The 27,456-nt window shown below is 40.4% G+C and overlaps 1 protein-coding gene across 2 annotated transcripts in view; it reads right to left on the minus strand.

Annotated features, from left to right (window-relative positions):
• Positions 1-27,456, minus strand: part of EPHA4 (EPH receptor A4) — a 63,376-nt gene that overhangs the window by 14,896 nt on the left and 21,024 nt on the right. For both annotated transcript variants that reach the window (XM_088472070.1, XM_088472069.1), the window contains exons 4-8: positions 19,980-20,135; positions 10,888-11,223; positions 3,958-4,082; positions 3,418-3,577; positions 3,036-3,147 (exon numbers count right to left, since the gene is read on the minus strand). In XM_088472070.1, the coding sequence (XP_088328196.1) occupies positions 3,036-3,147; positions 3,418-3,577; positions 3,958-4,082; positions 10,888-11,223; positions 19,980-20,135 (889 nt within the window). The remainder of the gene's footprint in view (positions 1-3,035; positions 3,148-3,417; positions 3,578-3,957; positions 4,083-10,887; positions 11,224-19,979; positions 20,136-27,456) is intronic.

Below are 27,456 nucleotides of genomic sequence, written 5' to 3' on the forward strand. Positions count from 1 at the left end.
TAACAACATTTAGGAGTTTCAACAGAACAAGGTTTGGACTGAATTGAAGTCGGTAATTATACTGCATCTAAGGGGCTTTGTCTGAAGAACACAAGGTTACTGATAAAACAGTAATTGAAGGCTCTGAGCATTTAATGATAGCTTCTAAATGCACATCTAGCCACCTGTGTGACCCTTTATAGGCTGTGTTAGGGACACTGCCAGCTGCCATTGCCCATTCTCAGTGTTGTGGGCTCTTCATTAGGGATTAGTGCAATCCAGAGGGAAAACTGCTACTGAGATCCGACCAGTTTATCTCATAATTAAGGTTCATAATGGCAGTGCTCATCGGCCGAAAGTGATTTGAGGAATAGGAATAAATGAATTGAGATGTAGGTAACCTGCGGCTTCCATCATGCAATTGAATGTGTTATAGTGAAAAGAGATAGTAGCATTTCAAGTTCAGCAACTGCTGGGGAGCCTCTGCATGCCAGAGCCTTAACTAGAAAATGCTAAGAGAGCTGCAGAGCTTCACCCTCCTCCACATAAAAGTCTACAGGTGAGAGGGTCAAAGGAGAGGTAACTTTTCCCACAGGACTGTTCTATAAACAAGAGCCTGGTATGTGTCTGTATTGTGAAATCGCAGCCTTGTGTGAGACGTCTTCCTCATGCATCATACATGTACACGGTGAAAGAAGGTGCATGTATCAGCCAGGTCAGCTGTGATCAGCCCAGCAGTGAGCTTGATAGATGACAAAGTGTAGAACAGGGGCTCACCTGATACTCAGAACTACTCCCTTCTAGTGTTGTCTATTAGGAAATTAAACAATACCAAAAAAAAAAAGAAAAGAAAAAGATATTTCCACACCCCACTGAGACATTTCATATGCAGCCCAGGAGGATTTCCGTTGCTTACATTAAATAGCATGCGAGCATCTTTGCATCCAGCGGAGTAATGAGCCTTCGATGTCACAATACTGCTTCTTCAAATAAAACAAACTTTGACTGTAATTAGTTTGAAAAACTCTTTTTACCGCAGTACTGCACCACTTACTACAATGTACGTGAGCACAGGCCTGGCATACAAAAAGTTAATATAAGGCAAGAAACTTCCACCCTTTAATGCCAGTCTGTTTGACGAAAACCGCATCCAAAAAAACGCCCTTAAGACAGCAGCTTGGGAAATACAGAGAAGGAAGCCGTGTACCATGGCGCAAGCTGCCACGAGACGCCATCTGCCTTCTTCTCTGTCAGCCGCTTACATAACCTCGTTAAAGTGAACAGGAATAAATGCTTAGAAATGTCCAGCTGGGTAATGACACAGTGCGAGCAACTGGAACCTGGATTCTGGAACAAACCAACCTAACTTATAACAAGGCCCCTGACCAATATAACATCCATTTATACTGACGTCGCTGTATATTATTCTATGGGGCAGTGTTTTTGAAAAGGATTGCAAAAAAATTCAAATAAAAGAGAAAACAGATGCTCGGAAAAGCAGACAAGTGTTATGTATACTTCATTTGGTATGCAAAAGTCTTACAGCAGATTGTGAGCTCACTATGAGAGAAAGGGTACTATGTATAGATTTATAATGCACCCCAGCAGGCTGCACACTCAGCGGAATGTCCTCCATACATTGTGCCATGAATGTTGCTGGAATGTGTTTCATCCTTTCAGACAGACATTCCAGTAACCTGACAATCACAACATGACCTGCAGATTAGAATCAGGAATTGCCATTTCTTTATATGTTCTAACATTTAACAATATGGATGATATATTTAATGCTGTAGCCCTGGAGAATTGGTTTAACTTTGCCTAAAGCGGTTTGAGATAATGAACGGAAGGCATTTCCACATAGTGAACACACACAATATGGAATATTCTCTGTATATTAATCTGAAGAGGAAGATCCGTTTGAATCCGCATTAGGAGCTACGAGTCTGCCATCTACACGGTCCCTGGCTGTGCTCGCTGTGCCAGCTTTATGGTTGACACTAAAGAAGAAAAGCCCAAATGGTTGCCGATTTATTTTTAGATAAAGTGATTCGCTGAGGCCCAATCCTTTGTTAGCTGGAGATCAAGACGTACTGACGATGTCCTACATTAATAAATTGGGCAAGTGTTGATCCACATATGAGAAGTTACAATCTCACATAGCAAGAGTGACCTTGAGAGCGGTGTTATATTATGTTTTCTGGCTGTAATAGACGTCCTGCTTACGAAGCCCATTCAAACGTGCCTCATACACATCCCTATCTTTACACACTGCAGAGAGTGGATGCAGAAATTTCATAAAATAGGACGCTTAGGGATTATTAGAATTTATTTTCCATCTGAAGCTGGTTTCCAGCTGCAGACATCGTGTTAAATGGCAGTCTGCTTCTACTGATGCCTTCGTGCTGGGGAGAAGAAAGATCTTGGTTGGGGTTTGTACTGTGAATGCTGTGTTTAGATGCTAATCGGAGAATTTCTCTTTGTTTCAGGTTTGAACTTTATCCAAGAGAGGAAGGTACTAAAGATAGTGGGAGAGGCGAAAACTCTAGTAAGCATTCTTGCTATCCTAAAAAAAAAATAGTTTCTCAAAAACTTCTTAACCCTCCAAAAATAAGACCTTTTTAAAGCAAAGTAAAAAATGTATATTCCGGTCCAACTAGTTTGGCTACTAAATTATAATAATAGATTATAATATTACCAAGCGTCTATTGGCAGCCGTTGTGGAGCTCATAATTATCTTATTTATACTCCTTTAGTTGTTGGCCTAATTGCTCTTTGTTACCGGCAGCTCTCATGGGGTGCAGGTTATTATCTATTCTAATCTATATCTATGTGTGAAGGGAGTTAAGATTTTAAAAAATAATGTTGTTTTCACTTGGAAAGCAAACAGAATAAAAAATGCAGCATAAGATGGTTTTGTTGTAGTTTTGTGACTTGCTGTTTTCATCACAATCTCGAAAGATTTTCCCAACAGAGCAACGTGTGAATAATTTAGCAGTGGTTTAAAACGCTACTATTCATTTTAAAGGCTGAAATCGGCGAGGTGGGCCACATACCTTCTGCTTATGACAAAGGCTGCGATGAGAATGACCACGAGGACAATGCTTCCTGCCACGGACACCAACAGCACAGTAGGGCTGGCTCCCTCACCGATCATGGGAGAAGGCACTACACATGGCAGAGAGAAGGTCCTACATTAATGTCACACAGACGAAATCACCCTGTGGCTTGCAGAGCCTTCATTCGGAGATGGACAACAATTATCTTTAAAAGGGCAGTACAGATAGATATACTGGTCTTACAGAAAATCTATATTATGTATATATGTAATAATGCAAGCAAAGGAAAACTGCACTCCTCCTGGGTACTTCCGAGTAATGGAAACATTTTTTTTTCTCAAAAGAACGAATAGGAGACACTGTAGGACAAAGATCTCACCAGTATTTGTAGTGAATTCGAAGGGTCCACTGAAATCGCCGTATCCTGCTGCAGTCCGGGCACGGACATGGAACACATAGGCGGTGAGGGGATTAAGGCCCTTAATATCAGCACTGCGCGAGCCAGTCTTTACAATGCGATAACTACGCTCATTTTGGTCCTGTGGGTGGAAAAACAAAAAATATATATTTTTTAAATGTTACTCTATATTAGTGCAGCAATCACATATACCTATTCATTTTAAAACCAAAACACTAGACAACTAGGCAGCGACACAATTAGCCATCAGCCTCCATAGTAGCCTTATACATTATGTTTGTGTACACGAACGGTGATTACAGTGATGCAAAAATGACTGACGATCATTTACTAAAACATCATGCGGAAACACAACCTGTGAGGCTACTGGGGAATCTCGCATGTCATTGAATAGCCCCTATAGTAAATAAAAAGCATGATGTGGAAACAAGTGTAACATGTGACATCTGAATGATAGAAGTTTCTGTGTTCTGTGGGGAATGATACATTTGCATATATTACCTTCTCATAATATTTGACTTCATACTCTAAGATGACGCCATTGGCCCGGTCAGGCTCTGGCCAGATTAAAGAGACGCTGTGTCTGGTGATCTCCTTTGGCTGAAGCTGGGTCACAGTAGATGGAGCTGAAGAGAACAAGTATCAAAGTTATCATTTGCATTTATAATTTTAATTGAACACAATGGACTGACTAAACCAGGCTGATATATTATAAGGCAGCAAACAAGTCCATAACCACTTCACCCGTTGCTGTAACACAACTATCATTGTGCTTCCTTGTTGCTGAAAACAGCAATGCAGATTTATAGTAATAATAGAGGTATTAAATTAATTAGGAAAGCTAAAACCTTTCACCTCCTGCAATCACAGGGCGCCTCCCTGATGGCTTGTGAAACTAAGGATGTGTCCAGTCTCCAATTTAATTTGCACCTATGTAAAATACCATTTTGGGATCTGAGAAACACCTTTAATTTGGGAATTAGGGGAGGGTTTTTTTTTTTAATAACTCAACATGTTTCAATAAAGACTGAAGAACAAGGCCGGGTACATCACACTAACGCTGGCTCATTAGGAACAATGTCTCCTGGATCAGAGGCTAATCCTGACACCCAGGTGACTTCAGTACTGTGCTAGTAAATAAGAAGATATAAGCCTTGGTGCTCACACAAAGTAATGACAGCTTCTAGTGACAGAGCATGTTATTGTAATAACGTTCTTATGTAGCAATGACAATCCCAGCACACAGCGCTGCTTATAGTATAACAATAGGTCACTGTCCATGACAAATTAGGCTATTATTTGTGATGAGCCATTTGTTTGAGAACAGAGGACAGAGAAATAAGACTGGGTTTGACCAATTAATCATTCATACAATTTTACTATTAAGACTTAATGACTTTCAAGACCAGCTATACAGCACCTCCCATTCACTAGCCACTCTTTTAATTCCTTTAAATTAGAGATGAGCAGTTTGGTTCTACTCGGTTCTTTTAGTCAAATTATCGCAGTTCAGATTTATCTTATTGGCTATCCAAAGCATACAAAAGCCGTATAGCCAATATGATTTGGTTTCAAGATCTGAACTTTACCGAGCCAAAACCAAACCGCTCATCTCTACTTTAATACAGGAGAACAGAGCACATTCTGTTAATGTAGTTCTGTAATCTCCATACATAAGTGAACATTTCATAATTTACCATGTAAACATATTTAATATTATAAATTATATCTATTACATTGTTCATTGTATAAAGTTACTGTGATTTTGTATTTATAAAGTATTATAATGTAGCACTTTCCCATTCCCTCCTCTGGTGTATAAAACACCTACATTGCACTAACTATAATATAACACCTTGTTATAATGATAATCTTAATGTCCACCATTAAAAAGTTGAGATAAAACAAATTGTATCCTGTAGATCATTTTCAGATAACTAATTTTCAGAAGAAACTTCTAAAGGTGAGACAATCCCAGACTGATGGAAGAACCTGCAATTGTCCTGCCTGCTGGTTTTATTGGGGCAATTCAGCTGTTGAGCAGTTTACCCTGAAGTAAATGTTTAGGGGCTGCAGGTCTGATGTGAACTAAACATAAATGAAAGAGTTCAAAGCTCAGAGGTTAGTGTCTCAGAGTGAGCAGGTCCAGATCTGACGTTCACTTCCGCAGCCCGGCTGTTAAACACCTACCACTAGTTTTACTGGTACCATCAATGTGCTCGACAACATACCCACTGGCAATACAGGGCCAGCTACAAAGCTCTGCTTCCCTCGCTCCCAGGTGTTATAAAACGTGTTTCCTGAGCACAGATTGCAGTTAAGCAGAACAGGCCTGGGCCCTGGGCTGAAGTCTCAAATGAAGACAAGAGATGCTAGGGAGGAAATAAACAGCTGCAATTAAAGTTCCCCAGCTCTAGGCAATTACAAGAGAAACAAGTCTTTGTGCACAAGAACCTGTAACCTGACCTGGACTTGCAAAGCATCAAGTTCCCTGTGAGTTCAAACCAAACAACTTTATACATGTGGCATGTTTGATCAACAATGCCAAAATACTCAGAATCAGTTAGCATTTGCCAATTCGGTTTATCTCATTTTGTGGAGAAAATGCTTCCTATACAGCAAAACGGCTTTCACGCACAGCAGCCTCAGGTGACTGATTCCAAAACCAGCGATGGCATTATCAGGTAAAATAATACATTACCTCTCCAATCAATAACCTTAAGCAAAATTCCAGCTTATCACGTTGACTATACTTGGCAGAGTAGGTATCTGATAATTATCTGCCCTCTAGTCCTAACTACAAGCACAACTGCGACAAAGAGCGCAAACAAAGAAAACATTCTACATAACTGTGACATACAAAACAAAATCTAAGAAAATAAACAAACAAAACAGCATTTTACAGAACTGTAACATGCAAAACAAAATCTAAGAAAATATACAAACAAAACAGCATTTTACAGAACTGTAACATGCAAAACAAAATCTAAGACAACAAATAAACAACACATTCAACATAACTGCAGCACTCAAAATAAAATCTAATAAACTAAACAAAACATTCTACTTAACTAACATACAAGAGAAAATCTGATAAAACAAACAAAATTAAACATTTTAGAGAACTGCAGCATAAATACAATACTGTAATACATTATTGTCCCTTATGTTAAGGGGAACATGTATAACAACAATAATAATAATAATAATAATAATAATAATAATAATAATAATAATAATAATAAAACAAAAAAAAAACAGTGATTAGACACTGTAATTGCCATGGAATTTCCCAGTAACAATGAGGCTTTCCTTTTTATCAATTCAGGTGAATCTTAAGTCTGCCCAGACTAGGTTTTTTCATTATTTTATAATAGAAAGGAGAAATCCGTAACTAAACACACATCCCTACGTACTAGGAGCCACCTATGTCTGTATTGCTGTCTTTGCTAATGTGTGTACATGCCTGAGCCACATTGTGTAATCCTTTCCTAAGCAGCTTCACTCTCTATTTCACAGGGAGCTATAGCTGAGATCTATAAGCACATTCCACAAAGTTTGCTTGTATAGTCACTGCTAGTTCTGTTTTGTTTTTCTGGACTTCCAACAACATTTCCACAAAACAAGTTTCCTTTAAAGTGTCTTTTACTCTCGAGCCGCCTCATAACACATTGAAAACCACAATGACACAGGATGAAATGCTGGCTGCGGATTTCAATAATGTAAATGGAGATTTAACACTCTGTAAATGCCTCTCTTTGTATCATGTCCACATAAATCTGAGGTGCTGGTTTTTAAGCTGCGCAAGAGGAAGCAATTAATTAATGGCGAGGGAATAGCAACACATTGCAGCCTAGCCCTTCAAATAAAAGTTATTAAACTAAAGTAGATGTTCAGAGCAAGACAGGAAAACACACAGAAGTGCAATCCATCATCTTGTTAAAACACAAGCCTTGACTGTGTGTTTGATTAGTCTTGTGTCCTCCTGATTTTTTAACATTACTCAAACACCAGCTCTGTGGCCCTTCTGTTTCCCCAATCAATCATGTGGCATCAGAAGTAGGAATCTGTCTCCGGGGAAGAGAAAGTACATTTCTGGAGGGTGAAAAGAAGCCGTTCACAACTGCACATTGGGAAACCACAAGAGTTAAAGGCTGTGTTAAGCACTGCAACAGGGCTCGTTAAAGGGCTCTTAAGTGACAGGAATCAGGGGACGTGGGCTGTATCTGAAATACATCCTCCAGGATGTCCAGTCAATTTATTGTATTGTTTCTTATACTAATTCTTCATAAATGAGGGATAATAATCATGATGTGTATTCACTCCCATGCCTTCTATTGTTAATTGGATCTGGGAACCATAATATCTGCTAGAAGAGTTAATTAATAATTGTCTATTCTGAAACCTGGGTCATCCCAAAACTTTCTGCTAATTATTTTAGACCCCCACCCCTCACTCACTGGTGTTCCCTCAAACACTCAAGCTGCCTCTTGTTACACCAAGGACGCATGGGGAGAAACAGCTGCCACTTGCCAATTCCGTAGCCCAAAATATTGAAGTAGTCACTTCAGAGACTCTCAAACAGCAAGGGGTCAGGGCTATCTGTCCTGCCTAACAAAACTCTCTTTTCTTTGAAAGGAGCAGGTGATAATATTACTTTCTCAATCACACAATGGTAGCCTGGTTAAAGAACATCCATTTGATTACTTAAGCTGACCATACACGCTACAATTATCGGGGCGATCCGCCCGATATCCGCGGATCGCCCCGATAATTGTAGCGTGTGTGCGGGTGACCGAGTGTTAAATATTGCTTGGTCAAGCATGTCGGATTGTCCAGCATGCCCATCCGATGCGATATTTAGCGGGTAAACTGTCGGCCGCATCGGGCAGTGTATGCCCAGCCGTGGCCTACAGACAGACAGACAGACATTTCCTGTGTTTCATTCCCATTGAAGGAACAGGGAAATGTCTCCTCCCCAGGGGGTGGAGCGCAGATGTCGGGCTGATACACTGTGAGAAATCTCACAGTGTATGCCGCGGACATCTGCGACTGGCAGGCTGCCAGATAAAATGTCTGTCGGTCTGACGGGCATTTTATCTGCCCAGCTTTAGATGTAAGGGTACAGTGCTATCCATAGCTCTTCATAGAGTATATATGAGTCACAGATCAAAAAACTGAAACAATGCAATTAAAGCTTCGCTCTGAGAATGACCATGAAGTCTACAAAACAATCTACAAATTCCACTAGTGACTGGTGTTGACTACAAAAGTAAGATGATACAGGCAGAGGTTATAATTAACTGAAGCATTATCTGGCTCTCAAACCTGCAAATACAAACTTCACTACTTGCAAACTGTAGAGATCAGGATGAGCCAGAGCTGGAGAAGCAGCATCCAATGATCCCATTTTTAGTACAGGACCCACAACACTGCACTGTTGGTAAACAATGAGCATGGACAGACAGTTCAGCCTTCCGGGCAAATAACTCCACCCAGACTATTATCAAGCTGCTTTTTTCATCCTGGCAGAGATTAAACAGCAACATTAACCAGATAAAACCAGTCTAACAAATAAGGGAAATTAATGTAAATAAACCAACTGAACTCCCTATAAAAGAACCAACATTTCAAGTGTAATTAACAGTAAGAAAATGTAGCAGCGAGGATACTGCAAAACTTGGTCTATAATAAACTCATCTACTTCTAAAACCTGTAGGAGGATATTACGTCATCACTGCAATAGCTGTATGGGGTCATGCACCAATCAAAACACACCAGTGGGTGCAATGTGTAAAGGGCAGGTAATTAGGGAGGCAATTGTCTGTATGCAGTTTTATATTTTCATCAGGCACCAAAGGACACAATGCTATGATCAGTGTGCTTGGCTTATTTCTAAAGAGGCCTCACTTTGAACAGCCAACAGCTGTTTAAAACTATCCGTCGCCTCTCTTAGGGAAAAGGCTTGTTCAATTTATTTACACACTTTCAGTGCTAATTGGTGTATCCTGTGTCCAGCAAGCTGTGATGTGATGGAGGGCAAGACCAAGAGGGGACTCGTTTGGGTAACTGATCCCAAACGTGTTTTGTTTATGTCTGTTGGCAAAACCAAGACTGTAGAGTCCTTAAAAAAAAAAAATTAAAAAAAGACCCTAAATGTGTGGGGAAGAGTAGAGAGGCCTCCCCCATGTAAACGGAGGGGAACCAGAGGACCAACAGAGAGTCTTTCTTTCCAGCCCTCAGCTAGTTTACTTTTTTACATTTCATGGGTGATGGATTGTGATTACAATCCACTATTTCACTCCACTATTAGTGCACATATGCTCCCCAGCCCTCTCTAAACATACAAATCAACTTTTTGGAAATGGATAGCTTAACTTGTAATTGTAATATTATTAAACATGCTAGGCTTTCTCTCATATGTGGTAGAGGGCTCCTGCCAAACACTAGCGCTAAACTGTCCTCCTCATTCTCATGAACCAAGTTTAAACCACAGATAGAACATCATACATATATCTTTGACACCTATGAAAGCACTTCTGCCCATTCAATGTGCGTTTTAAAGCCCATGCAGCGTTTGCACCTTATGTCGCGGTATTTATGTTCAACATAAAACTATATAAACAATCATTATGCACAATTATTCTATATACACACAGCAGTTTCCGCACATGTGAATAATGACCACATGCTGCACAGTTATAACACAGTACAGAGTCTAAATATGCAAATACAATATAATTGGTTATTAAATCAACTTTCTATATTGGGATAATCATTTTCCAGGTCTCAGTGATGATGGATTCAATTATAAAAAACTACATATATACAATAAAAGGCATATGTTACTTTCAGCCCCACGGATTCACACTGGTTTATAATATATTGGAATAAATGTGAGCAGAATAAACTTCTCTTTTGAAACATCTTTCATTGCTGAACTGTAATAAGAGTTCCCATGCTGTAGATAAATTGGCTTTTCAGTAACTGTACTGAGGGGGTGTTTGAGGGGCTCTGCTATCTCCCTGTGTTGCCCCTTCCCCGTGGAGCGCCTGTCACAGTGCGGCACCATTCAGACTTTGAAACTCTGTCATAATTTGAGCAAGAAAAATAACTCTGCTGATGGGTAAAGGAGCTACCCATGGATAATAAACAAAACGATGAATGATAAAATTTGCATATTCAAATGAGCCCGCTCCTCTTGCTTATTAATATAATACGTGGCAGGAGGTTTTCACACAGCTCAAGCTGCTGAATGCTAGATGGTCCAGCTTCCCAGCAGCAAGACATTCACTGACACAGGGAGAGTATGTGGCCCAGGCCATTACACTTGTGCTGGATAAGTGTTACCACACCTCTGCCATTAACAGTCAGCTCTGGGAAAATGCTAATTATATAGTTTATATTTATTTAAAGAGCAGCATCTCTTACCAGCTTGGTTAGTGGTCACGGTAACTGACACGGCTTGGTCTTGGCCAGGGTTCTGTTTGGACACTCCATTCACAGCCCAGATCTCGAACGTGTAGTTGGTGTGAGCCTGCAGGTCAGTGATGGAGACTCTGTTTGTCTTCAGGCCATTCTGCAGGGGTGTGTAATGAACTCCACTCCCGCACGGCCGGCAGCGAGTCAGATCAGCCCCACACCTCTTGCAGACCACATTGTAGGAGACATCAGACCTTCCTCCTGTATTCTGGGGCGCAGTCCACTCCAAATTCACTGATGTCTCATTGACATTGGATATCAGGTTTTGAGGTGCTGATGGGGGTCCTGTTGAACAAAAGTGTAGATGTTTAACAGAGAAGCAAAGTCTAAAGCAGATCATTTTCTCTAGAGGAAGATCATCTAAGTAGTAAGGAACAATGAGATCTACACACAGCAGGGTGAGGGACAAAGAGTCCTGGAGCAATATGTATACAGAGTTGTGCATGGAATAGTCTGGGTAGGGTTAAAACTCAGTAACGTGTGGTTTCTAACACCATTGTGCTGCTTCCCATTCTCCACAACACAGTGCTCGGGAGGGCACCTTTCCAAACTGTTATGTCCACTTTCACGTGGGAAAATGTGCCACATTGAATCAAGATCCGCAGAAAGCAAGAAGTCAGTAATTGGTATGTGGGACGAAGCCCAGGCAGCTTCTGAACACTGGGGCAGTCAAGCAGAAAACTAGGCACGCAGATGCTGGCAGGTCTGAGGAGAGCGATGGGTCAGGAAGATCCCCCTCCTAATAGGAATAGAGACAGTATATGGAGAGGAGGGGGTGACAGTTGAACAGCACATCTTGGAGGAGACAGGCAAATGTCTGCTGACGTTATCAGTGAGAATGAGCGGATGTACAGGTGGCAGGTGGGTTTCAATCAATCTGCGGAGATGAGATCTTTTCCACATTTGTGTGTTTTTCAAGCAAAGTCATTTCTAAACCTCACTTAATAGAGTCAGGAAGCAGAAGACGGAAATCTTACTGTCCACATATAAACCGGTTGGGTTTCGATATTCATTTCACTGATCATGGTAATGAGTATTAAGATGTGCACAATTCATTTTTTTTAAATGCTTACTCCCAGAATCCTTTGCAGCTATATTCAGAAAACTAGAATGAGCAATAGAACTCTGTGGCCAAGCTACTATTTGTCTGTAATAGTACAGGTTGAGTCTCCCATATCCAAAATGCTTGGGACCAGGGTATTTTGGATAACGGAATATTCCGTATTTTGGAATAATTGCATACCATAATGAAATGCCTTGAGAATGGGACCCAAATCTAAACACAGAATGCATTTATGTTCTACAGGTTGAGTCTCCCATATCCAAATATTCCGAAATACGGAATATTCCGAATTACGGAATATTTCTAGTATGACTGAGAATGTGAAACCTTTGCTTTCTGAGGGTTCAATGTACACAAACTTTTTTTAAAGCACAAAATCATTAAAATACAGTATACAATAACCTTCAGGCTGTGTGTATAAGGTGTATATGAAACATAAATGAATTTCATGTATGTGCACAAACTTTTTTTGATGCTCAAAATTATTAAAAATATTGTATAAAATGACCTGCAGGCTGTGTGTATAAGGGGTATATAGAACATAAATGCATTCTGTGTTTAGTTTTGGGTCCTATACCCAAGATATTTCATTATAGTATGCAAATATTCCAAAATACGGAATATTCCGATATCCAAAATACCCCTGGACCCAAGCATTTTGGATATGGGAGACTCAACCTGTATATACACCTTATACAGACAGCCTGCAGGTAATTTTATACAATATTTTTAATAATTTTGTGCATCAAAAAAAGTTTGTGCACATACATGAAATTCATTTGTTTCATATACACCCTTAACACACAGCCTGAAGGTTATTTTATACCGTATTTTAATAATTTTGTGCTTCTAAACAAAGTTTGTGTACATTGAACCATCAGAAAGTGAAGGTTTCACTTTCTCAGTCATGCTAAAAATATTCCGTATTTCGGAATATTTGGATATGGGAGACTCAACCTGTATCTGTATTTACCACATGTATTAGCCTTGCCCATATTTACTATAGTTAGGTTGCACCCAGCTAGTAGTAGGGGTATATTTACTATAGTACGGTTTTTAGAAGTGGAGATGTTGGCCATAGCAACCAATCAGATTCTAGCTATTATCTTCTAGAATTAGCTAGATAAATACTAAGTAGAATCTGATTGGTTGCTATGGGCAACATCTCCACTTCCAAAAACTCTCAATTTAGTAAACATACCCCTTAGTGTTTTTAAAAAAAAAAAAAAATACATTAGTTGAAATCAACCTATTTAATGCTAAAGACCATCCAAAACGTTGCCGAGGCTCATTAAAACAGACCCCAGGTCCGTGGCTTTCCAGACCCCTTAGATTTCTATTCTCACACTAATCACACCAAGACCTCCACTGACCTTCTCATTTTTCATCCAGTAACCTTGAATGCTTAGTTATTGTTCAATGAGAATTTCAGCATCACATGGGTAGTGCCTGAGCGTCCTGAATTTATCTATATGATCCACTGCATTTGTAGCCAAACATTGTTTACAGTCAATCCTAATTTCAAATATTGTTTTCATTTAGCTGGGAAACTTTGCTCAGAAGTCTCTGTGGCGGCCGTTTAAATGACGGTTTTCTGTTACATGGCTGGGCAAGTTAAGACTGGAGAGGGTGTGTGTCGTGGGCTCGGATTAGTCGCAAGTGAAGCTTAGCATGGAGTTGTGTATTATTATTATTATTATTATTATTATTTTGTTCTCTCCTTTGATTGCAAAGGTTTGTCATTCAGCAGCTAGGAGATGCCCTGAGCAAAATAATTATTTTCTTGTTCAAAATAACGTGTAATGAGTACAAAACAGAACAAGCTCTTTAGGGTTTGAAGATTACAGCGATTTGCATTTGCAGCCTATGGAAAAAGGATGAGCTGGGCTATGTATAATTATGTAAGGTCATTATAAAAAGACATTATCAGCTAGCTTGCTTACAGGAAAGCACGAACATAAAAAAAAAAAAAAAAAAACAATACAACTTAGAAGGTATTCTGAAGTGCAAAGGGTATTACTGTACTATAGGGCAGCAGTCTCACTAGCCCAGATAATGTCAATAGTAATGTGCACTGAATGGAAATTGTTTATGAGTCTCAGGACAACCTGGGGTGTGGATAAAACACTTTAAATTATCCAAGTAAGATTTACAAGCTGGTAAATTAACATTTCGACATGGGTGACTGGGAAGGAGTCATAGCTCAGTGTAGCCAGCAATGAGCAGTGTTGAGACAACTTTCTGTCTTTGGTTTCAAAGCTTGCCAAGACAGTCAGGAAAGTAGTTGGCGATTGATAAATAAAGTAGCAGCCTGTGACAGTTGTAAAAACAAGATCCCTGCTCTCCTTCGTCTTCAGATAATAACCCCAGCCGGAATGTCCCAAGCATAGGGAGTGAATGATGACCCTACATGGTAGACTGTGGAGAATGGCTGCCTGTTGTAAATACAGAAGACATCAAGGTGCAACCTACAGCTTCAGTTATCTAACACAAGGTTTATTCATGTACAAATGCTGTTTACAAACTCTTTCTATAGGGCTGGACCAATCCAGGACCAATCCAGGCTCTAAACAGATATATGATTGCTTCATAAACATGACAGGCAGATCAAGACATTTTAATAAGTAGCTTGGGGAAGCACAGTGGCACAATGGATAGCGTTGTGGCCTCTGGGCCAAGTGCATATTGAGCGGATGTACTAAGCCAGGCTGAAATGCGTTCAAAACTCAGAAAACCCCCATTTTCTGAGTTCTGACCACATTTCTCATACGTATCGAGCTCCAGGAATGTGATACAATCTGGAGCTTGGACCCAGTGGGCCACGCCATGTGCAGATGGCATTGCCTAATAGGAGCCTATAGGCTTCTTTTCACATTGTGCTGTGAGAAAGATCCAATCAGATCCCTCGCAGCATCTCCCTCGGCGCATGCAACATACAATGCAAGCACAGAGGGACTTCTGGGTCATAAACCCGGAAGTCCCCTCTTCGCAAAGGACAGCTCTATTCGGAACAGCTTTTCTTTTGTATATGTAATTGCATATCTAGGTACATACCGCCATTATTACCACCGATATAAACCTGATAAGTGGCGCCCATTGTGAGAAGTAGAGGAGTTGTCACCAGTGCTGGGTGCCGTGGCCAGTGCTATGTGGCCGTGGACACCCTCTACACTATAAACCTCAATGTTTGCCTAATTATGTAAAATTGAAAAATTTAATAATTTTGTGAGGAAAATAGAAAAGTTTTAATATATTTATGACAGATCATGGTGGGTGGCTGGTCATCAACATTCATCCATGACGATGGTCTTATTTTTATGCAGAGGTTTGGGGCTGTAGTCCCATCTGCCTCATTGTTAATCTGACCCTGTTCCAACTAGGGCTTTATCAGTGTGGAGTTTGTATGTTCTCCCTATGATTGTATGGGTTTCTCCTGATACACTGTTTTTCTTTGCTCCCATTATCCAAAAACACACTAGTTGATTAATTGGATTCAGAAAAGAATGAACTCTAGTATGTGTGTCCATGTGATAGGGAATATGGGGGAGATTTAATAAAGCTTGGAGAGAGATAAAATTGGAGATAGATAGCACCAACCAATCAGCTCCTAACTGTCACTTTTCAAACACAGCCTGTAACATGACAGTTAGGAGCTGATTGGTTGCTGCTATTTATCTCCAATTTATCTCTCTCCAAGCTTTATTAAATCTCCCCCATGGATTGTAAGCTCCACTGGGGCAGGGACTGCTGCGACTGACTGAAAGTGCTCTGTAAAGCGATGTGTAAAATGAGCGCACTATATAAATAACGGTTAATAAATTCTAACATACAATGAATGGTTCCTCATCTCCCCTATTTACCTCCAGCGAGTGGAAAGAAAGTACATTACTTCATTTCTACTGCCCCCTTCATTTACATATGAGAGTATGCTTTGGAACCAGAAAGAAATCTATGTATTTTCCTTATTATTTTATTTTTCTCTAGAGAACAATGACTGCGCAACAAAACATAATGAACACAATACAGAATACAGGGAGTAGTATAGAGTCCACATGAATAACAGAAAATGGAGTAGATTTTGTGAAGGCTTCCGAGACCCTGTACCGATAATTTATGAAGCATTGGTATGTGGTGGAAGACATTTCAACCTGTAATTAATCCGCTACTCCCTAGAGGCTAGCCGAGTTCTCTAGAACACTGAAGTGCCATTCCCAATACAATTGCTTGAGTCTAAACTTTTACAAAGGGGATTCCTATTTAACCAATGACACTATAAACTCCCTTAAGGTCAGAATGGCTCACAAAGAAGCAGCTGGTTCTTTTGGCTTAAATTACGCTGTATTGCTTGTGTCTTGGGAAAGCAGGGAACTTACGACAGATGTGCCACCAGTACTCTGCCAGGCTAATTAATTGTGTCCATCCGCTCAAGTGCTGATGGGGTGTACTCATGGTGATGATGGATAAATCGCTACTGTGGTGGATTTCTACTAATAATCACGTCGAGACAGACAGACAGACAGACAGGCAGCCTCGTGCCTCTGTACCCGCGTGTTACAAACGCTCACAGCTACAATTAAACCACAAAAAAATAAGAAACGTCACTGAACACAGTTAATAAAGGGATAGATGCCGTTAACACATCCCTATCAAATACAGATATATTGTTTCAATAATCACTCTTTCATTTATCATTTCTAGTACATAGTTTCTCTTCTTTTAAGGGCTCCCTTTTGTCTCGTTATGCTGTGTAAAGACATATATAATAATGCACAAACATAATGCTTCACATGTAATTACACACTGCTGCCTGATTCCCATACAGCACAACACTCAGTAATCTCTCACAGCTAACCATCATCCTTGCCTAGGATTTTGCTGCAGCGTTCTCGGAATCAGTTATGCCAGCACCCCTGGAGAAATTCCTAGGCACTGCAGATTCACTGATAATTGCTTTTCTGCAGTTCTGTACATGCTTAGAAGACAGTTAAAGAGAAATTCAGATGAAGGTTAAACCCGGCAGGAATAGGAGGGAACAACAGTTTAGGATAACACTGGGAAACCAAAATCCTGCACTGCAGATACTTCCAGCAGTGAAGAATACATACTCTGCATGAATAAACCCCACTGAGAGATGTTCACTATGCACAATCCAGTGAAGATATGCTACGTTTTTATCCTTGACCTTGGGAACAAGTGAAGGTTGGCCGATGCTTCTCAATCTGCCCTTACATTTCAACAAGCCAGATCCCGGCGGCAGAAATAGAATTCACAGGCAGGTTCCACCAGTCATTTCATTAGGGTTCATTACGCAGATAACTGTCAAGATGCATTAGAGGAAGCATCCAAGATTAATAGGGCTGCAATGGCCATTTAAAAACAATATAGCTTCTTGAGGACTTACCAGCCAAAGCAGCAAAGCTGATTATTTAAAAAAAATAAAAAATAAAAAAAAATTGTGTGCTGGTGGAAGCCTGGAGGGTAGGAATTTCCTGACCAAGTCTTCAATACAAAACAAAGAATCTATTGCCTGTAAGCACATGGCTTTTACTGTGCAAATTAAAGGGAAAGAGTCAAAAATGTTTTGGGTGTTTTGTACATTTGAATGTAAGTGTTCTGTAATCAGCGTCTCTGCTTTGTTGATTTGAAACCAACAAAGAGAGGTTGAATAATTTACAAAACGCACTGGAACACTTGGTGGTCCAGACAGTGTACCTCCAGATGAGTGCCTAAGGGCAGTATCGGACTGGGGCATGAAGGGCCCACCGGGGGAAAGCAGTGATAGGGGCCCATATTTAGGGGTGTGGCTAGCCATAAACATTAGAGAGTGCATGGTTGTGGCCCCTCTAAAAAAATATATATAGTAAATACTGCTAGTGCATGCATGATAGTGTACCAGATTAATAACAGCAATGCATTGTAGAAAATACACCATAGTCCTGTGCAGTATAATGTAACATATGTATAATGTATAATATAATGCATAATATATAATTCAAGTGCACAGTCTGGAACCTGTATCCTTGAAGAGGGAGTGGGCCCTCAGGCAGAGGGGCCCACCAGAGGTTTCCCCTGTACCCTTTGAGGACCAGTCCGACCCTGCCTAAGGGTACCCCCAGATGAGTGCCTACTCTCTCTGTTCTAAGGTGAAGCCTAGAATGGGGCTTAGGTGTGCAGAGAGGTAGATGATAGAAGGTGTACTGTGCAGAAATATAAACGTCAGATCAAAATACAATGTAACCACTGCTCAGTTTACCCTAAAAACAGCTGAAATTAAGGATGAGACTAGGGATACATACTAACTATATGTGTATGTGAATCTTTTTATAAACATTGCTTTTTTTATAGCACTAGTTATTAGAACATTTATTTCTCTGTGCATTAGGTTTCCCATTAAACACATCGGGCAATACCCAAAGACAAGCAGCCCAAGTCTGATGCAACATTCAGGTATATTTGAAAAGTGACTATTCTTCCCGCACACAGCGAAAAACATCCCTAAAAATGGGCACGTTCCACCACTTTATGCTGTTTCAATAATGTGGCATGACAAAAGGAATCTAATTTTTGTACTGCTCCCAAAATATGCCCGCATCCTTAGTAAGTTACTGCACAATTAATACACTCAGCCTGTGCAAATCTCTGCTTCTACCCAGTTCCGTCCTCTGTGCCAAAAACTGTGTGCTGGGCCGTACTGCAAGACTAAAGCTGTTTTAGCTCTATGCTTTGTACACTTTGTCTTTCCAATATTTCTGCACTGCAGTCAGGACTTGTCCCTAGTCATGTATTTAGCATAGGGGCTACCTAGGCCATAGAGAGCACTATCTGTCAGATAGTGATAATCCAAATTACTTACTGGTTACAGCACAGTAAAAAGTGACAAGCGAAAGAGAAAAGTTAGAGAGAGGAAGTTCACAAGTTGCTCAGTGCACACTGCTATATTGCTGCCAACATCTATCCCACATCAATAAATAAAATGATCTACTACCAACAATTCATTCTGCAACCAATTTCTACATCCTTTACTTGTTTAAACAACAGTCTTGAAAAAAAATAAATAAAGCTAAATACTTTTATATTATTATACAACTGTTTGGCTCTCGGCATGAGGTCACTATGGCAGACTCCAGATTTCTGTGTCTAAACATAGGAAACCTTCCCTTGGGACACATGTTACATATGGAGAATGGTACATCCAATGTATATACAGTTAAAAAGACAAGAAGATGTAAACGTTGCATGTTATATCAGGCCAGTGCTAGGCATTCCCAGACACCAGGAAGACAAGGTTTGGACTATGATACAAATCAGCTGCGAGCTTCAGGCATGATCATATTTGCTGAGTACAAAATACCTCCTAGGAATCAAGCTAATATATGGATAAATCAATGGCATTTGCTACAGGAGACTGTGAAACAGCTGATGTGTGATCACATATAATTCTAGTTGACAATGAGTCTCCTTATAGCGAGCCCTGGCAGAGAGGTCACAGGACTGTGGGAACCATTGAGCTGTGCTCATTTTAGTGCAACATAACCCAAGCAGCACAATGGGTGGCACCTCCATGCCCCTTTACCGGTGACAGCTGCTGTCAAGTATCTGCTATATTTTCCTTTGGTGTGTATGATGATCGTACAGTACAACAGGAGACAAGAGACACATAGCAAAAGGACAAAGATAATGATGTACAGGGTGATGTCAGATGAACAATTTTATCCTCACTGTCACCGAGGGCTCATTCACAAATATTTGGCTTTCGAGCTTATTAAATAAACGCAGGAAAAGCTCATGAAAAACGAGGTAAAATAAGAACGAACGGTGCAATCATACGTTACACTAATGGTATTTGCCAAAAAGTGCAACATGCGGAAAGAGCATTAAAACCACGTGACTGCAATGCAGCTAAGGCACATGTTAGTTTTCATGGATTTGTGCCCATTTTACCAGTACATACATAAGAAGGAATCAGTCAGAGACTTACGTGTGCAGGGCATGGAGGCCGGGTCAGTGTCCGCTCGGAAATATCCGCGATCGCAGGTGCAGGCTGTTGAGCCTTCTCGAAGTGCAAAGCTGTGAGGAGGACACTTGGAGCACACGAGATCTGACGAGACCGCCTTGTAATATCCAACTTTGCAGGCTGCGGAAGAGAGAATATTGCAAAACAATGAGATTATGCAGCACGTGTCACAAATCGAAACCAATGATACATAACGACACTGATCTCAGGTAAACTTATCACGAAAGTTTGTTCAAATAGACCTGTCACTTGCCCTGAGTGGACGCAGCCATGTGGAGGCTCTAAATGGCAGCCTCTATTGTGCTTAGGTGATGGGTCTACCTCATTCTGTCTCTGGTTACAGCAGCATCACAGAATATTGATCTATTGGTCATTTAGGGTGAATTCGGACTCTGTAACAAGTGACTGCTTATTGGCAGCATCTATTATTTATCCCAGAACAGTTACTGAACTTTGCTTAGTGCCTCGCAATGAGCTGAGGACTTGCTAGCTAGGTGTTTGATTAGCTTCAGTGGAAAACAGGCTCCGGGGAGAAATTGATAAGAATCACTAACCACAGCTTGGCAGACAGATATGCTCAGGTCAGGGCCCTATCCCCACATCAAACCCAGCCTCATCCCCCTGCGCACAGAATGCAAACCCACTGGAAACTACCTGTCACTCAGCCGTCACAGATAAACAAAGACAGCTTGTGTACAGCCAGTGACTGTATGCAAGAAGGCCTCACTTTTCTCCTTTGGACTTGACAACATTTTAAATACGGCTGAATGAACACAGTCAGCCTCTGTGCATGTACCGCTGTGTTGCATGTTCAGGAGAAACAAAATGCTCCCCGTAAAATGAATATGCTGGATTTTAGAGCACGGCTCAGCACCGCCTCCTTCCAGAGAAATTGGGCCTTGTGAAGGTAATAAAAGGTAAAGTAGCAGCTTATAGTAAATTATGTTCTTTTAAGTCTATTGAAGAAAAAAATGTAGCATTTAAAAAACTCCATGTGATGTCTAGGTAGAATGAAAATTATATATATCAACTTATTTAACATATTACTGTAGGGCATACAATATTACAGTGAGTTATATTCTAGCTTTAGGTGCCTGGAATGCAGGGAGACTTCGTGACATATCCTAGGTCCATAGAGCCTACAACGGACTCCCAACAATATTATTGCTATGCAATCACACAATTGTCCTTTACTTTTCTGTACAGTGCAGAGAATAATGACATTACCCTCAATGCCCTCAGAGTCGGTCAAATATGTGTAAACAAAGGTCAAGAAACTGGCATCAAATTAATCAAACTTTATTTCACTTACACTGCGACAGCCTAAATAAATCCCCCTTGGTGGCAGAGTCGCTTGGAAACAAATACACATTTAGCGATCTGGTCACCTGGTTAGAAGACTCATGGCATGGGCTTCATTTTGCATTATCTACGGAAGCCCAGACAGACTTTTCTGAATGTATTTTCGTAACTTGTGAAGGCTATTCCCAATCTATGCAAACCCATCCCTACGGAACTTGCTTGCTATGAGCCTGTGTGACAGGGACACTCATTAACTATGTGTGCGATGCTATTGTCTGCCTCATTGTGTCCTGTTAATACATTCTCACACAAAATCCCTATTCTCTGTGCCCCAAATTAAAGTCTTTGGTGCGTGCTTAATGCTGTCCTGTTTTGTCCCTTGGCTTTTCTGCTGAGGATTTGCTGGGTAAGATTGTGGGGGAATGAGGAGGAGGAAAAAGGTTATTGCAGAGCTTTAGGTCCATCCTCTTTGTCCCCAGCTTAGTTCACATGTTCAATACAAGCCCCAAATTCAATATCTGTGGCATGGCTTTGATGAGTTTTCATCCCCTCTTTTTCATCACCTAACAAAAGCAGATCCACAACCGAGATGACATAGCAACACCAGCGGGTTAAGGTCTAGGATCAAGACTGGTGAGAAAAAGAACTTTAAACACAACAGAAGGATTCTAGAACACACAGTCCTGTCCCTATAGATCAGCCTAATCGAAATGCACATGCACACCTCCACCAACATAAAATTACTTTTCAATCCCCATAGGAACTATAACAAGTCCTTGCATTATATATATATGTGTATAATTGTTTTGTCATTTACAACAGCTGATGTATACTTAACAACTGACAAAGACAGATTCAGGTTTTTGAAAAGTCACATATTTACCTGGTGCTTAAAGTTAGCGTGCTAAAATCTCATATTATTAATAATAACACACAAATTTGGAGAACTAAGAATCACTACTGCAACTACAAGTCCCAGCATGTTTTGGAGTGTGAACATGAATTTTCTCATAACCAGAGAGTCTCCCAAGTGTTGCCTTTTAAATCGGTTATCTTAGTATTTCCCACTATTGTACCAAATGATACAACACAGACGAGGATGATGCTTCCATCACTACAATGACAAATATTATATATTAATGACTCAAGAAACATGGAAACTTATAATACCGCAATATAGAACCTATGTTTTTTGCACGCTTTGATTTCTAGAAGTTAAAAGCATACATTTAAAATACACATGTTTAATAAGCTGGAGTCATGGAAAGTCACGGAACTGGTTTGTGACAATATTTTACCAAACCACCAAGAAAAAAAAATTATCACCATGACTGAGAAATTGGAAATGACAAACCGAGTAACTGCTAGAATGGTATTTGTTTAGTAAGAAGGTTGAAGAGCTCATTATGAAGTGTTTAAGGGGGTCCTGTTTGCAAAAAGAAAAAATATAACAGTGCCAGTCGCCTGGTTGCCCGTGCTTCAAGCTAATTAATTGGTTAACTGCTGAGTGACAAGTGCTAATCCTGTTATCTACAGCCCTTCCCATATATTTCCACCCCTGGGGAGAGGTACAAGATGTCTGTCTTGTCTGATCAGTACATAATATGATTTATATGTATCCTATGATTTTCCTATAACTGGCTGTACCTCATCCTTGAAGAATACAAGGTGTGCTGTATCATAAAAGAAGCAATGACTATCTGAAACAAAAGTTTACCTATACTATTGATGGAAAAACAGTATGTAAACATGGTACATCATTTTAGCATTAAAATGGGAACCAGAAAACCTGCCCTGCAGGCTATTAGTTAGCTATCAACATTCATTCTGTATAGTGATTTGTTTAAGTAGTTCTATCCTGTGCACAATGTAGTCCTTCAGTAAAGATGTTACTTCAGATCTGCACAGTTTAGAAGCAACAAAGTGAATGTCCATCGTTTAGCAATCTGTTGACGAAATGCTGTGCATATGACCTATTGTTAGTGAAGCGTTGGCAGATCAAACCTGGATAACCTCTCCAGGTTCAGTACCTCTGAATTCTCCATCTCAGTTCTCTTGTGTTTATATAAGAGATATTTATTAGTGAAAATAGCTAAACTACTTGCAGGTGATGAAGCCAATAGAACACACTGGGAGTTGTACGGTTTCTATACTGCTTAAAAAGATCCCCCATGATTATTTGGCCTGTACTAATCATTTATGCATAACGGATGAGGTTTACTAACTTTCAATTCAATGTTCACTATTTGTGCTAAAATTTGTGTCTCTACATATATTTGTTTCTAAACACTATTGAAATAACATTTTATATATATATATATATATATATATATATATATATATATATATGTTTTTAGAGAAAAACTGCAAACTCTACGGTATTCAAAATATACATTGAGAAGCCATTAACATGTATCAGTTTAAGCTCAAATGTGTTCATATGTGAAAACTGGATCACCCGTGATATACAGACATGGTCAAACCTGCTAAACCTTCTGAAATTGAATTTAATTATCTTACCTAATCAAAAGTGTAATTTTTTTAACCAATTCAATGAATCGGCTTGAGTAGCTTTCTAAAGCTGGGCACATAATATACCAGAGGTTCCCAGACGCAGTCCTCAAGGCACCCCAACAGTTCAGGTTTTAGAGATAACCATGGTTGAACAATCAAATTGACTGAGGTACTAATCAAATCATCTGTGGTCAAGCATGAATATCCTTAAAACCTGGACTGTTAGGGCGCCTTGAGGACCGACTTTAGGAACTTCTGCACTATACGATGTGTGTACCCAGCGATGGCACTATGCGATGGAACAATATATATCTCGCCGGCCGTACACACTACACGATTCTGTGTACGACCTCGCGATATATCATTCCATGCTGCATTTAGCAGCATGGAGTCGTTCATTACATCGTCCCATCTGCAGTGCAGCACAGTAGATGGGACAATGCGATGAACGACCACCGTGCACACGCAATCGGGTTCTATACCCTATACGATCTACACGATATATAATTCCGATCCGCGTCAGAATGATACAGTATATCGTAAGACAGATCGCATAGTGTGTACCCAACTTAAGACTTTATAAGCACAAATAAGACTTGTACTAACTCCACTGTAAGGTTGCTTGATAAACTTTATCATAACTAAAAAGTTACATGTTCCCTCCAGCCTCCAATAGACCTCTATGGGGAAAAAAAAAAATCGAAAGGGAAGCTGTGACACTTTTGTTATGAGCATTGTATATTTTATTTAGGAGAGGTAGTTAACGTTCCCTGTGGTCCAATATGATGTTTTGTGTCCATGTTAGAGCACTGACCTCTTCATCCCTTACTACCCATAGTTCCCTCAGTATTTTTCTCTATGCTTTATGCTTTACATAGAGAGACATGGTAGCCATGATGGATTAGAACGTACCCTGCACACCCAATGCTTGGACTGGCCCAAATGGGTGGTCTCTCACAATAAGAAAAGAATAAAAAATTCAGGGCAATTTCAAGGGGTTGTGACTCCTGCTGACATTTTTATGGAGACCGTGAAATACCTCAACCATTTGTTCTAGCAGGGCTTTACTCCTGGAACTGCAGCCTCTATATAACCTCCTTCTATCCTCTTCTGTTTGTAAGGCACACAGTGAAATGCCTTAGAGGGTGACTGGAACCTGTGGCTCCTTAGCTGGCGTTAAACTACAAGGCCCTACAAGTCATTTGCCAAAAGTGACAGTCACAATGTACAAAAGAATAGGCAAAAACATAAAGACCTGACAAAACAATGACACAAAATCAGACATTACATAGAAAACTAAAATTCACAGCTTTGCTAGATGAAAAACTCCATCCAGGCTGCTGCGATTCCACAGTAACTCACATGTTGTCTGCAAGGATCTGCCAATAAAACACCAGCTACCTTAGCAACCATCAAAAATATGTATTTCTAAAAGTTTTTCTTAATGATACAAAATATTTATTGTTAAGGTTAAGGAGCATCTGGTGCTTCAATTCATCGGAGACAGACACTTTGTGGATTGAACCAACAATTATGAGAATTAGATCTATCAACTGACTAGAACCCGACACTAATAAGATGCCGCCGTAATGCTACTAGTACCCAGTGATCTGATTCCAGAAATTTAGACACAGTCTACAAATGGCTGCCTGACCTTTTACTTTTTAATATTCTTGTTGAAGTCTGTAAGTATATTTCCTTACAGATGCACTTTGTGTAGAGGACAAATCTACTCTTGAATAGTATGTGGTGTTGTATAGGTTTTCAATAAAAGTCGGTTCTTACAAATTATCAAAGTGTTTTACTACAGGCCATCTATGTTTATGGAGCAGATCTAAAACATACTACAGAAAGCCCTATGCAGGTTATATGTCTTTTGCTCGGGAAACTCGGGAAAATGCAATAAATAATGTTTGACTCTTGACAATGAAATTACTTTTTTTCAATCAAAAGAGTGGCCACAAATTAAAGTCCATTACAAAAATCTACCCTTAGTAACCTTAACATCATTCAATGGTGCAGAAGCATACTAATGGGAATGCTGCCTGCAGTGGCCTGTACCATGGAGATCAGAGCAGGGCTTTCAGTGCAGACAGTTCATTTTGCAATCACATATACAAATTAGAAACATGCAGATAAACTGATGAGAAGTATATGTTTCCCTATAGATGGATTATTTATTATTCCTCTAATTGACTTCCATTATCCCATCAGGTTTATGCAGTGCTTCTCATATCCAGTACTCGGGACACACTAACAGTGCATGGTCTCCCCACAGAATCACAAGTGGAAAAACTTAAGACCACCTGTGGATCTTTTAAAATGTGTCAGTCACTGTGCTTCAGGAGATATGGAAAACATGCACTGTTGGGCCGTGTACAGATCAGAACGACGTGTATCCCAGCCAAGCCGCCACCCAATGGAAGGGCATATCGGGCGGCTGTACACACTGCACAATCCGGGGGATGGCAGAGCGATATAGCATTCCATCCTGCATTCACCTGCATGTTATCGTCAGCGACGTTGTCCCATCTGATGTGCAGCACATCAGATGGATAACGTCTCTTACGAAGTACATGAGGGTACACACAGAGCAATATGGACGATATATCATTCCGATCCATGTCAGAACAATTTATTATCCAAAATATTGCATGATGTGTACCTGCGCTTAGTCTAACCTGAGGACTGGATTTGAGAAGCACTGGATTAATGCACCAAAACCACTTATTAAAGTTAGGTCATACAACATGACTAATGTCATCTAAGAGACATATGACTGGTTCAATATTTCCTAGATATAGTGGACAGGAAAAGTACTAACGCACAGTTAACACGTGATATATTGTATGATGCTGTATCCACGGACGTTCTACTTTCATTGAGTCACTTGATCCACATATTTCATTGAAAAAAATATTCTGTGAATCTGAAATTATCTTGGTCAGGTGCGGACTGGCCATCTGGCAAATCCCCGAAAGCCTGGCTGAGCAGCTCCGCCTTCCGACACTCTGCTCGCAGCAGGCAGAGAGACGGCGATGTGCTGCAAGGCCACGCCCCCATGACTCGTGCCATGCCCCCATGATGTGTGGCCATGCCCGCATGATGTGTGGCCACGCCCCTTTTCCGTGCAGAGGCTGTTCTACAGTCCAAGTCCGTCCCTGATCTTGGTGCAGCACACAAATCCATTTTGCGGATGATCTTTATATTATCGCACTGCATATGCTCGTAGCCAAGCATCCACAACTTTGCACATTTACGGGCAATTTAGAGTTGTACATACTTCAGCCGCATCTCCACTTGTGGTTGGTGTAACCAGTAAGCAACTGGGCAATCCAACATGGAATAAATGTTCTGATGGCAAGTCATGGGCCTTTAGGCGCAATATGTAGAGTTGTGCGTATGCTGAGGTTTGTCTGCTATCAGACGCATCTCTTGCACCAGGTATACGGCTGGTGCAAATGCAAATGATGAGGGCTACTTTTGCCAGCGGATATATAGAGGTATCCAACTGTGAGTCCTCAATCATTTATGGGCACGCACTGCAACCGCAACTGTGGCCAACCCTGTGGGCAACTATGAATGAGGCCCCTTATGTTTAATGCGACTTCCCTAAATGAATGTG

Source organism: Taudactylus pleione, unplaced genomic scaffold, assembly GCF_031769625.1.
Source record: "Taudactylus pleione unplaced genomic scaffold, aTauple2 ptg000120l, whole genome shotgun sequence".
NCBI lineage: Eukaryota > Metazoa > Chordata > Amphibia > Anura > Myobatrachidae > Taudactylus > Taudactylus pleione.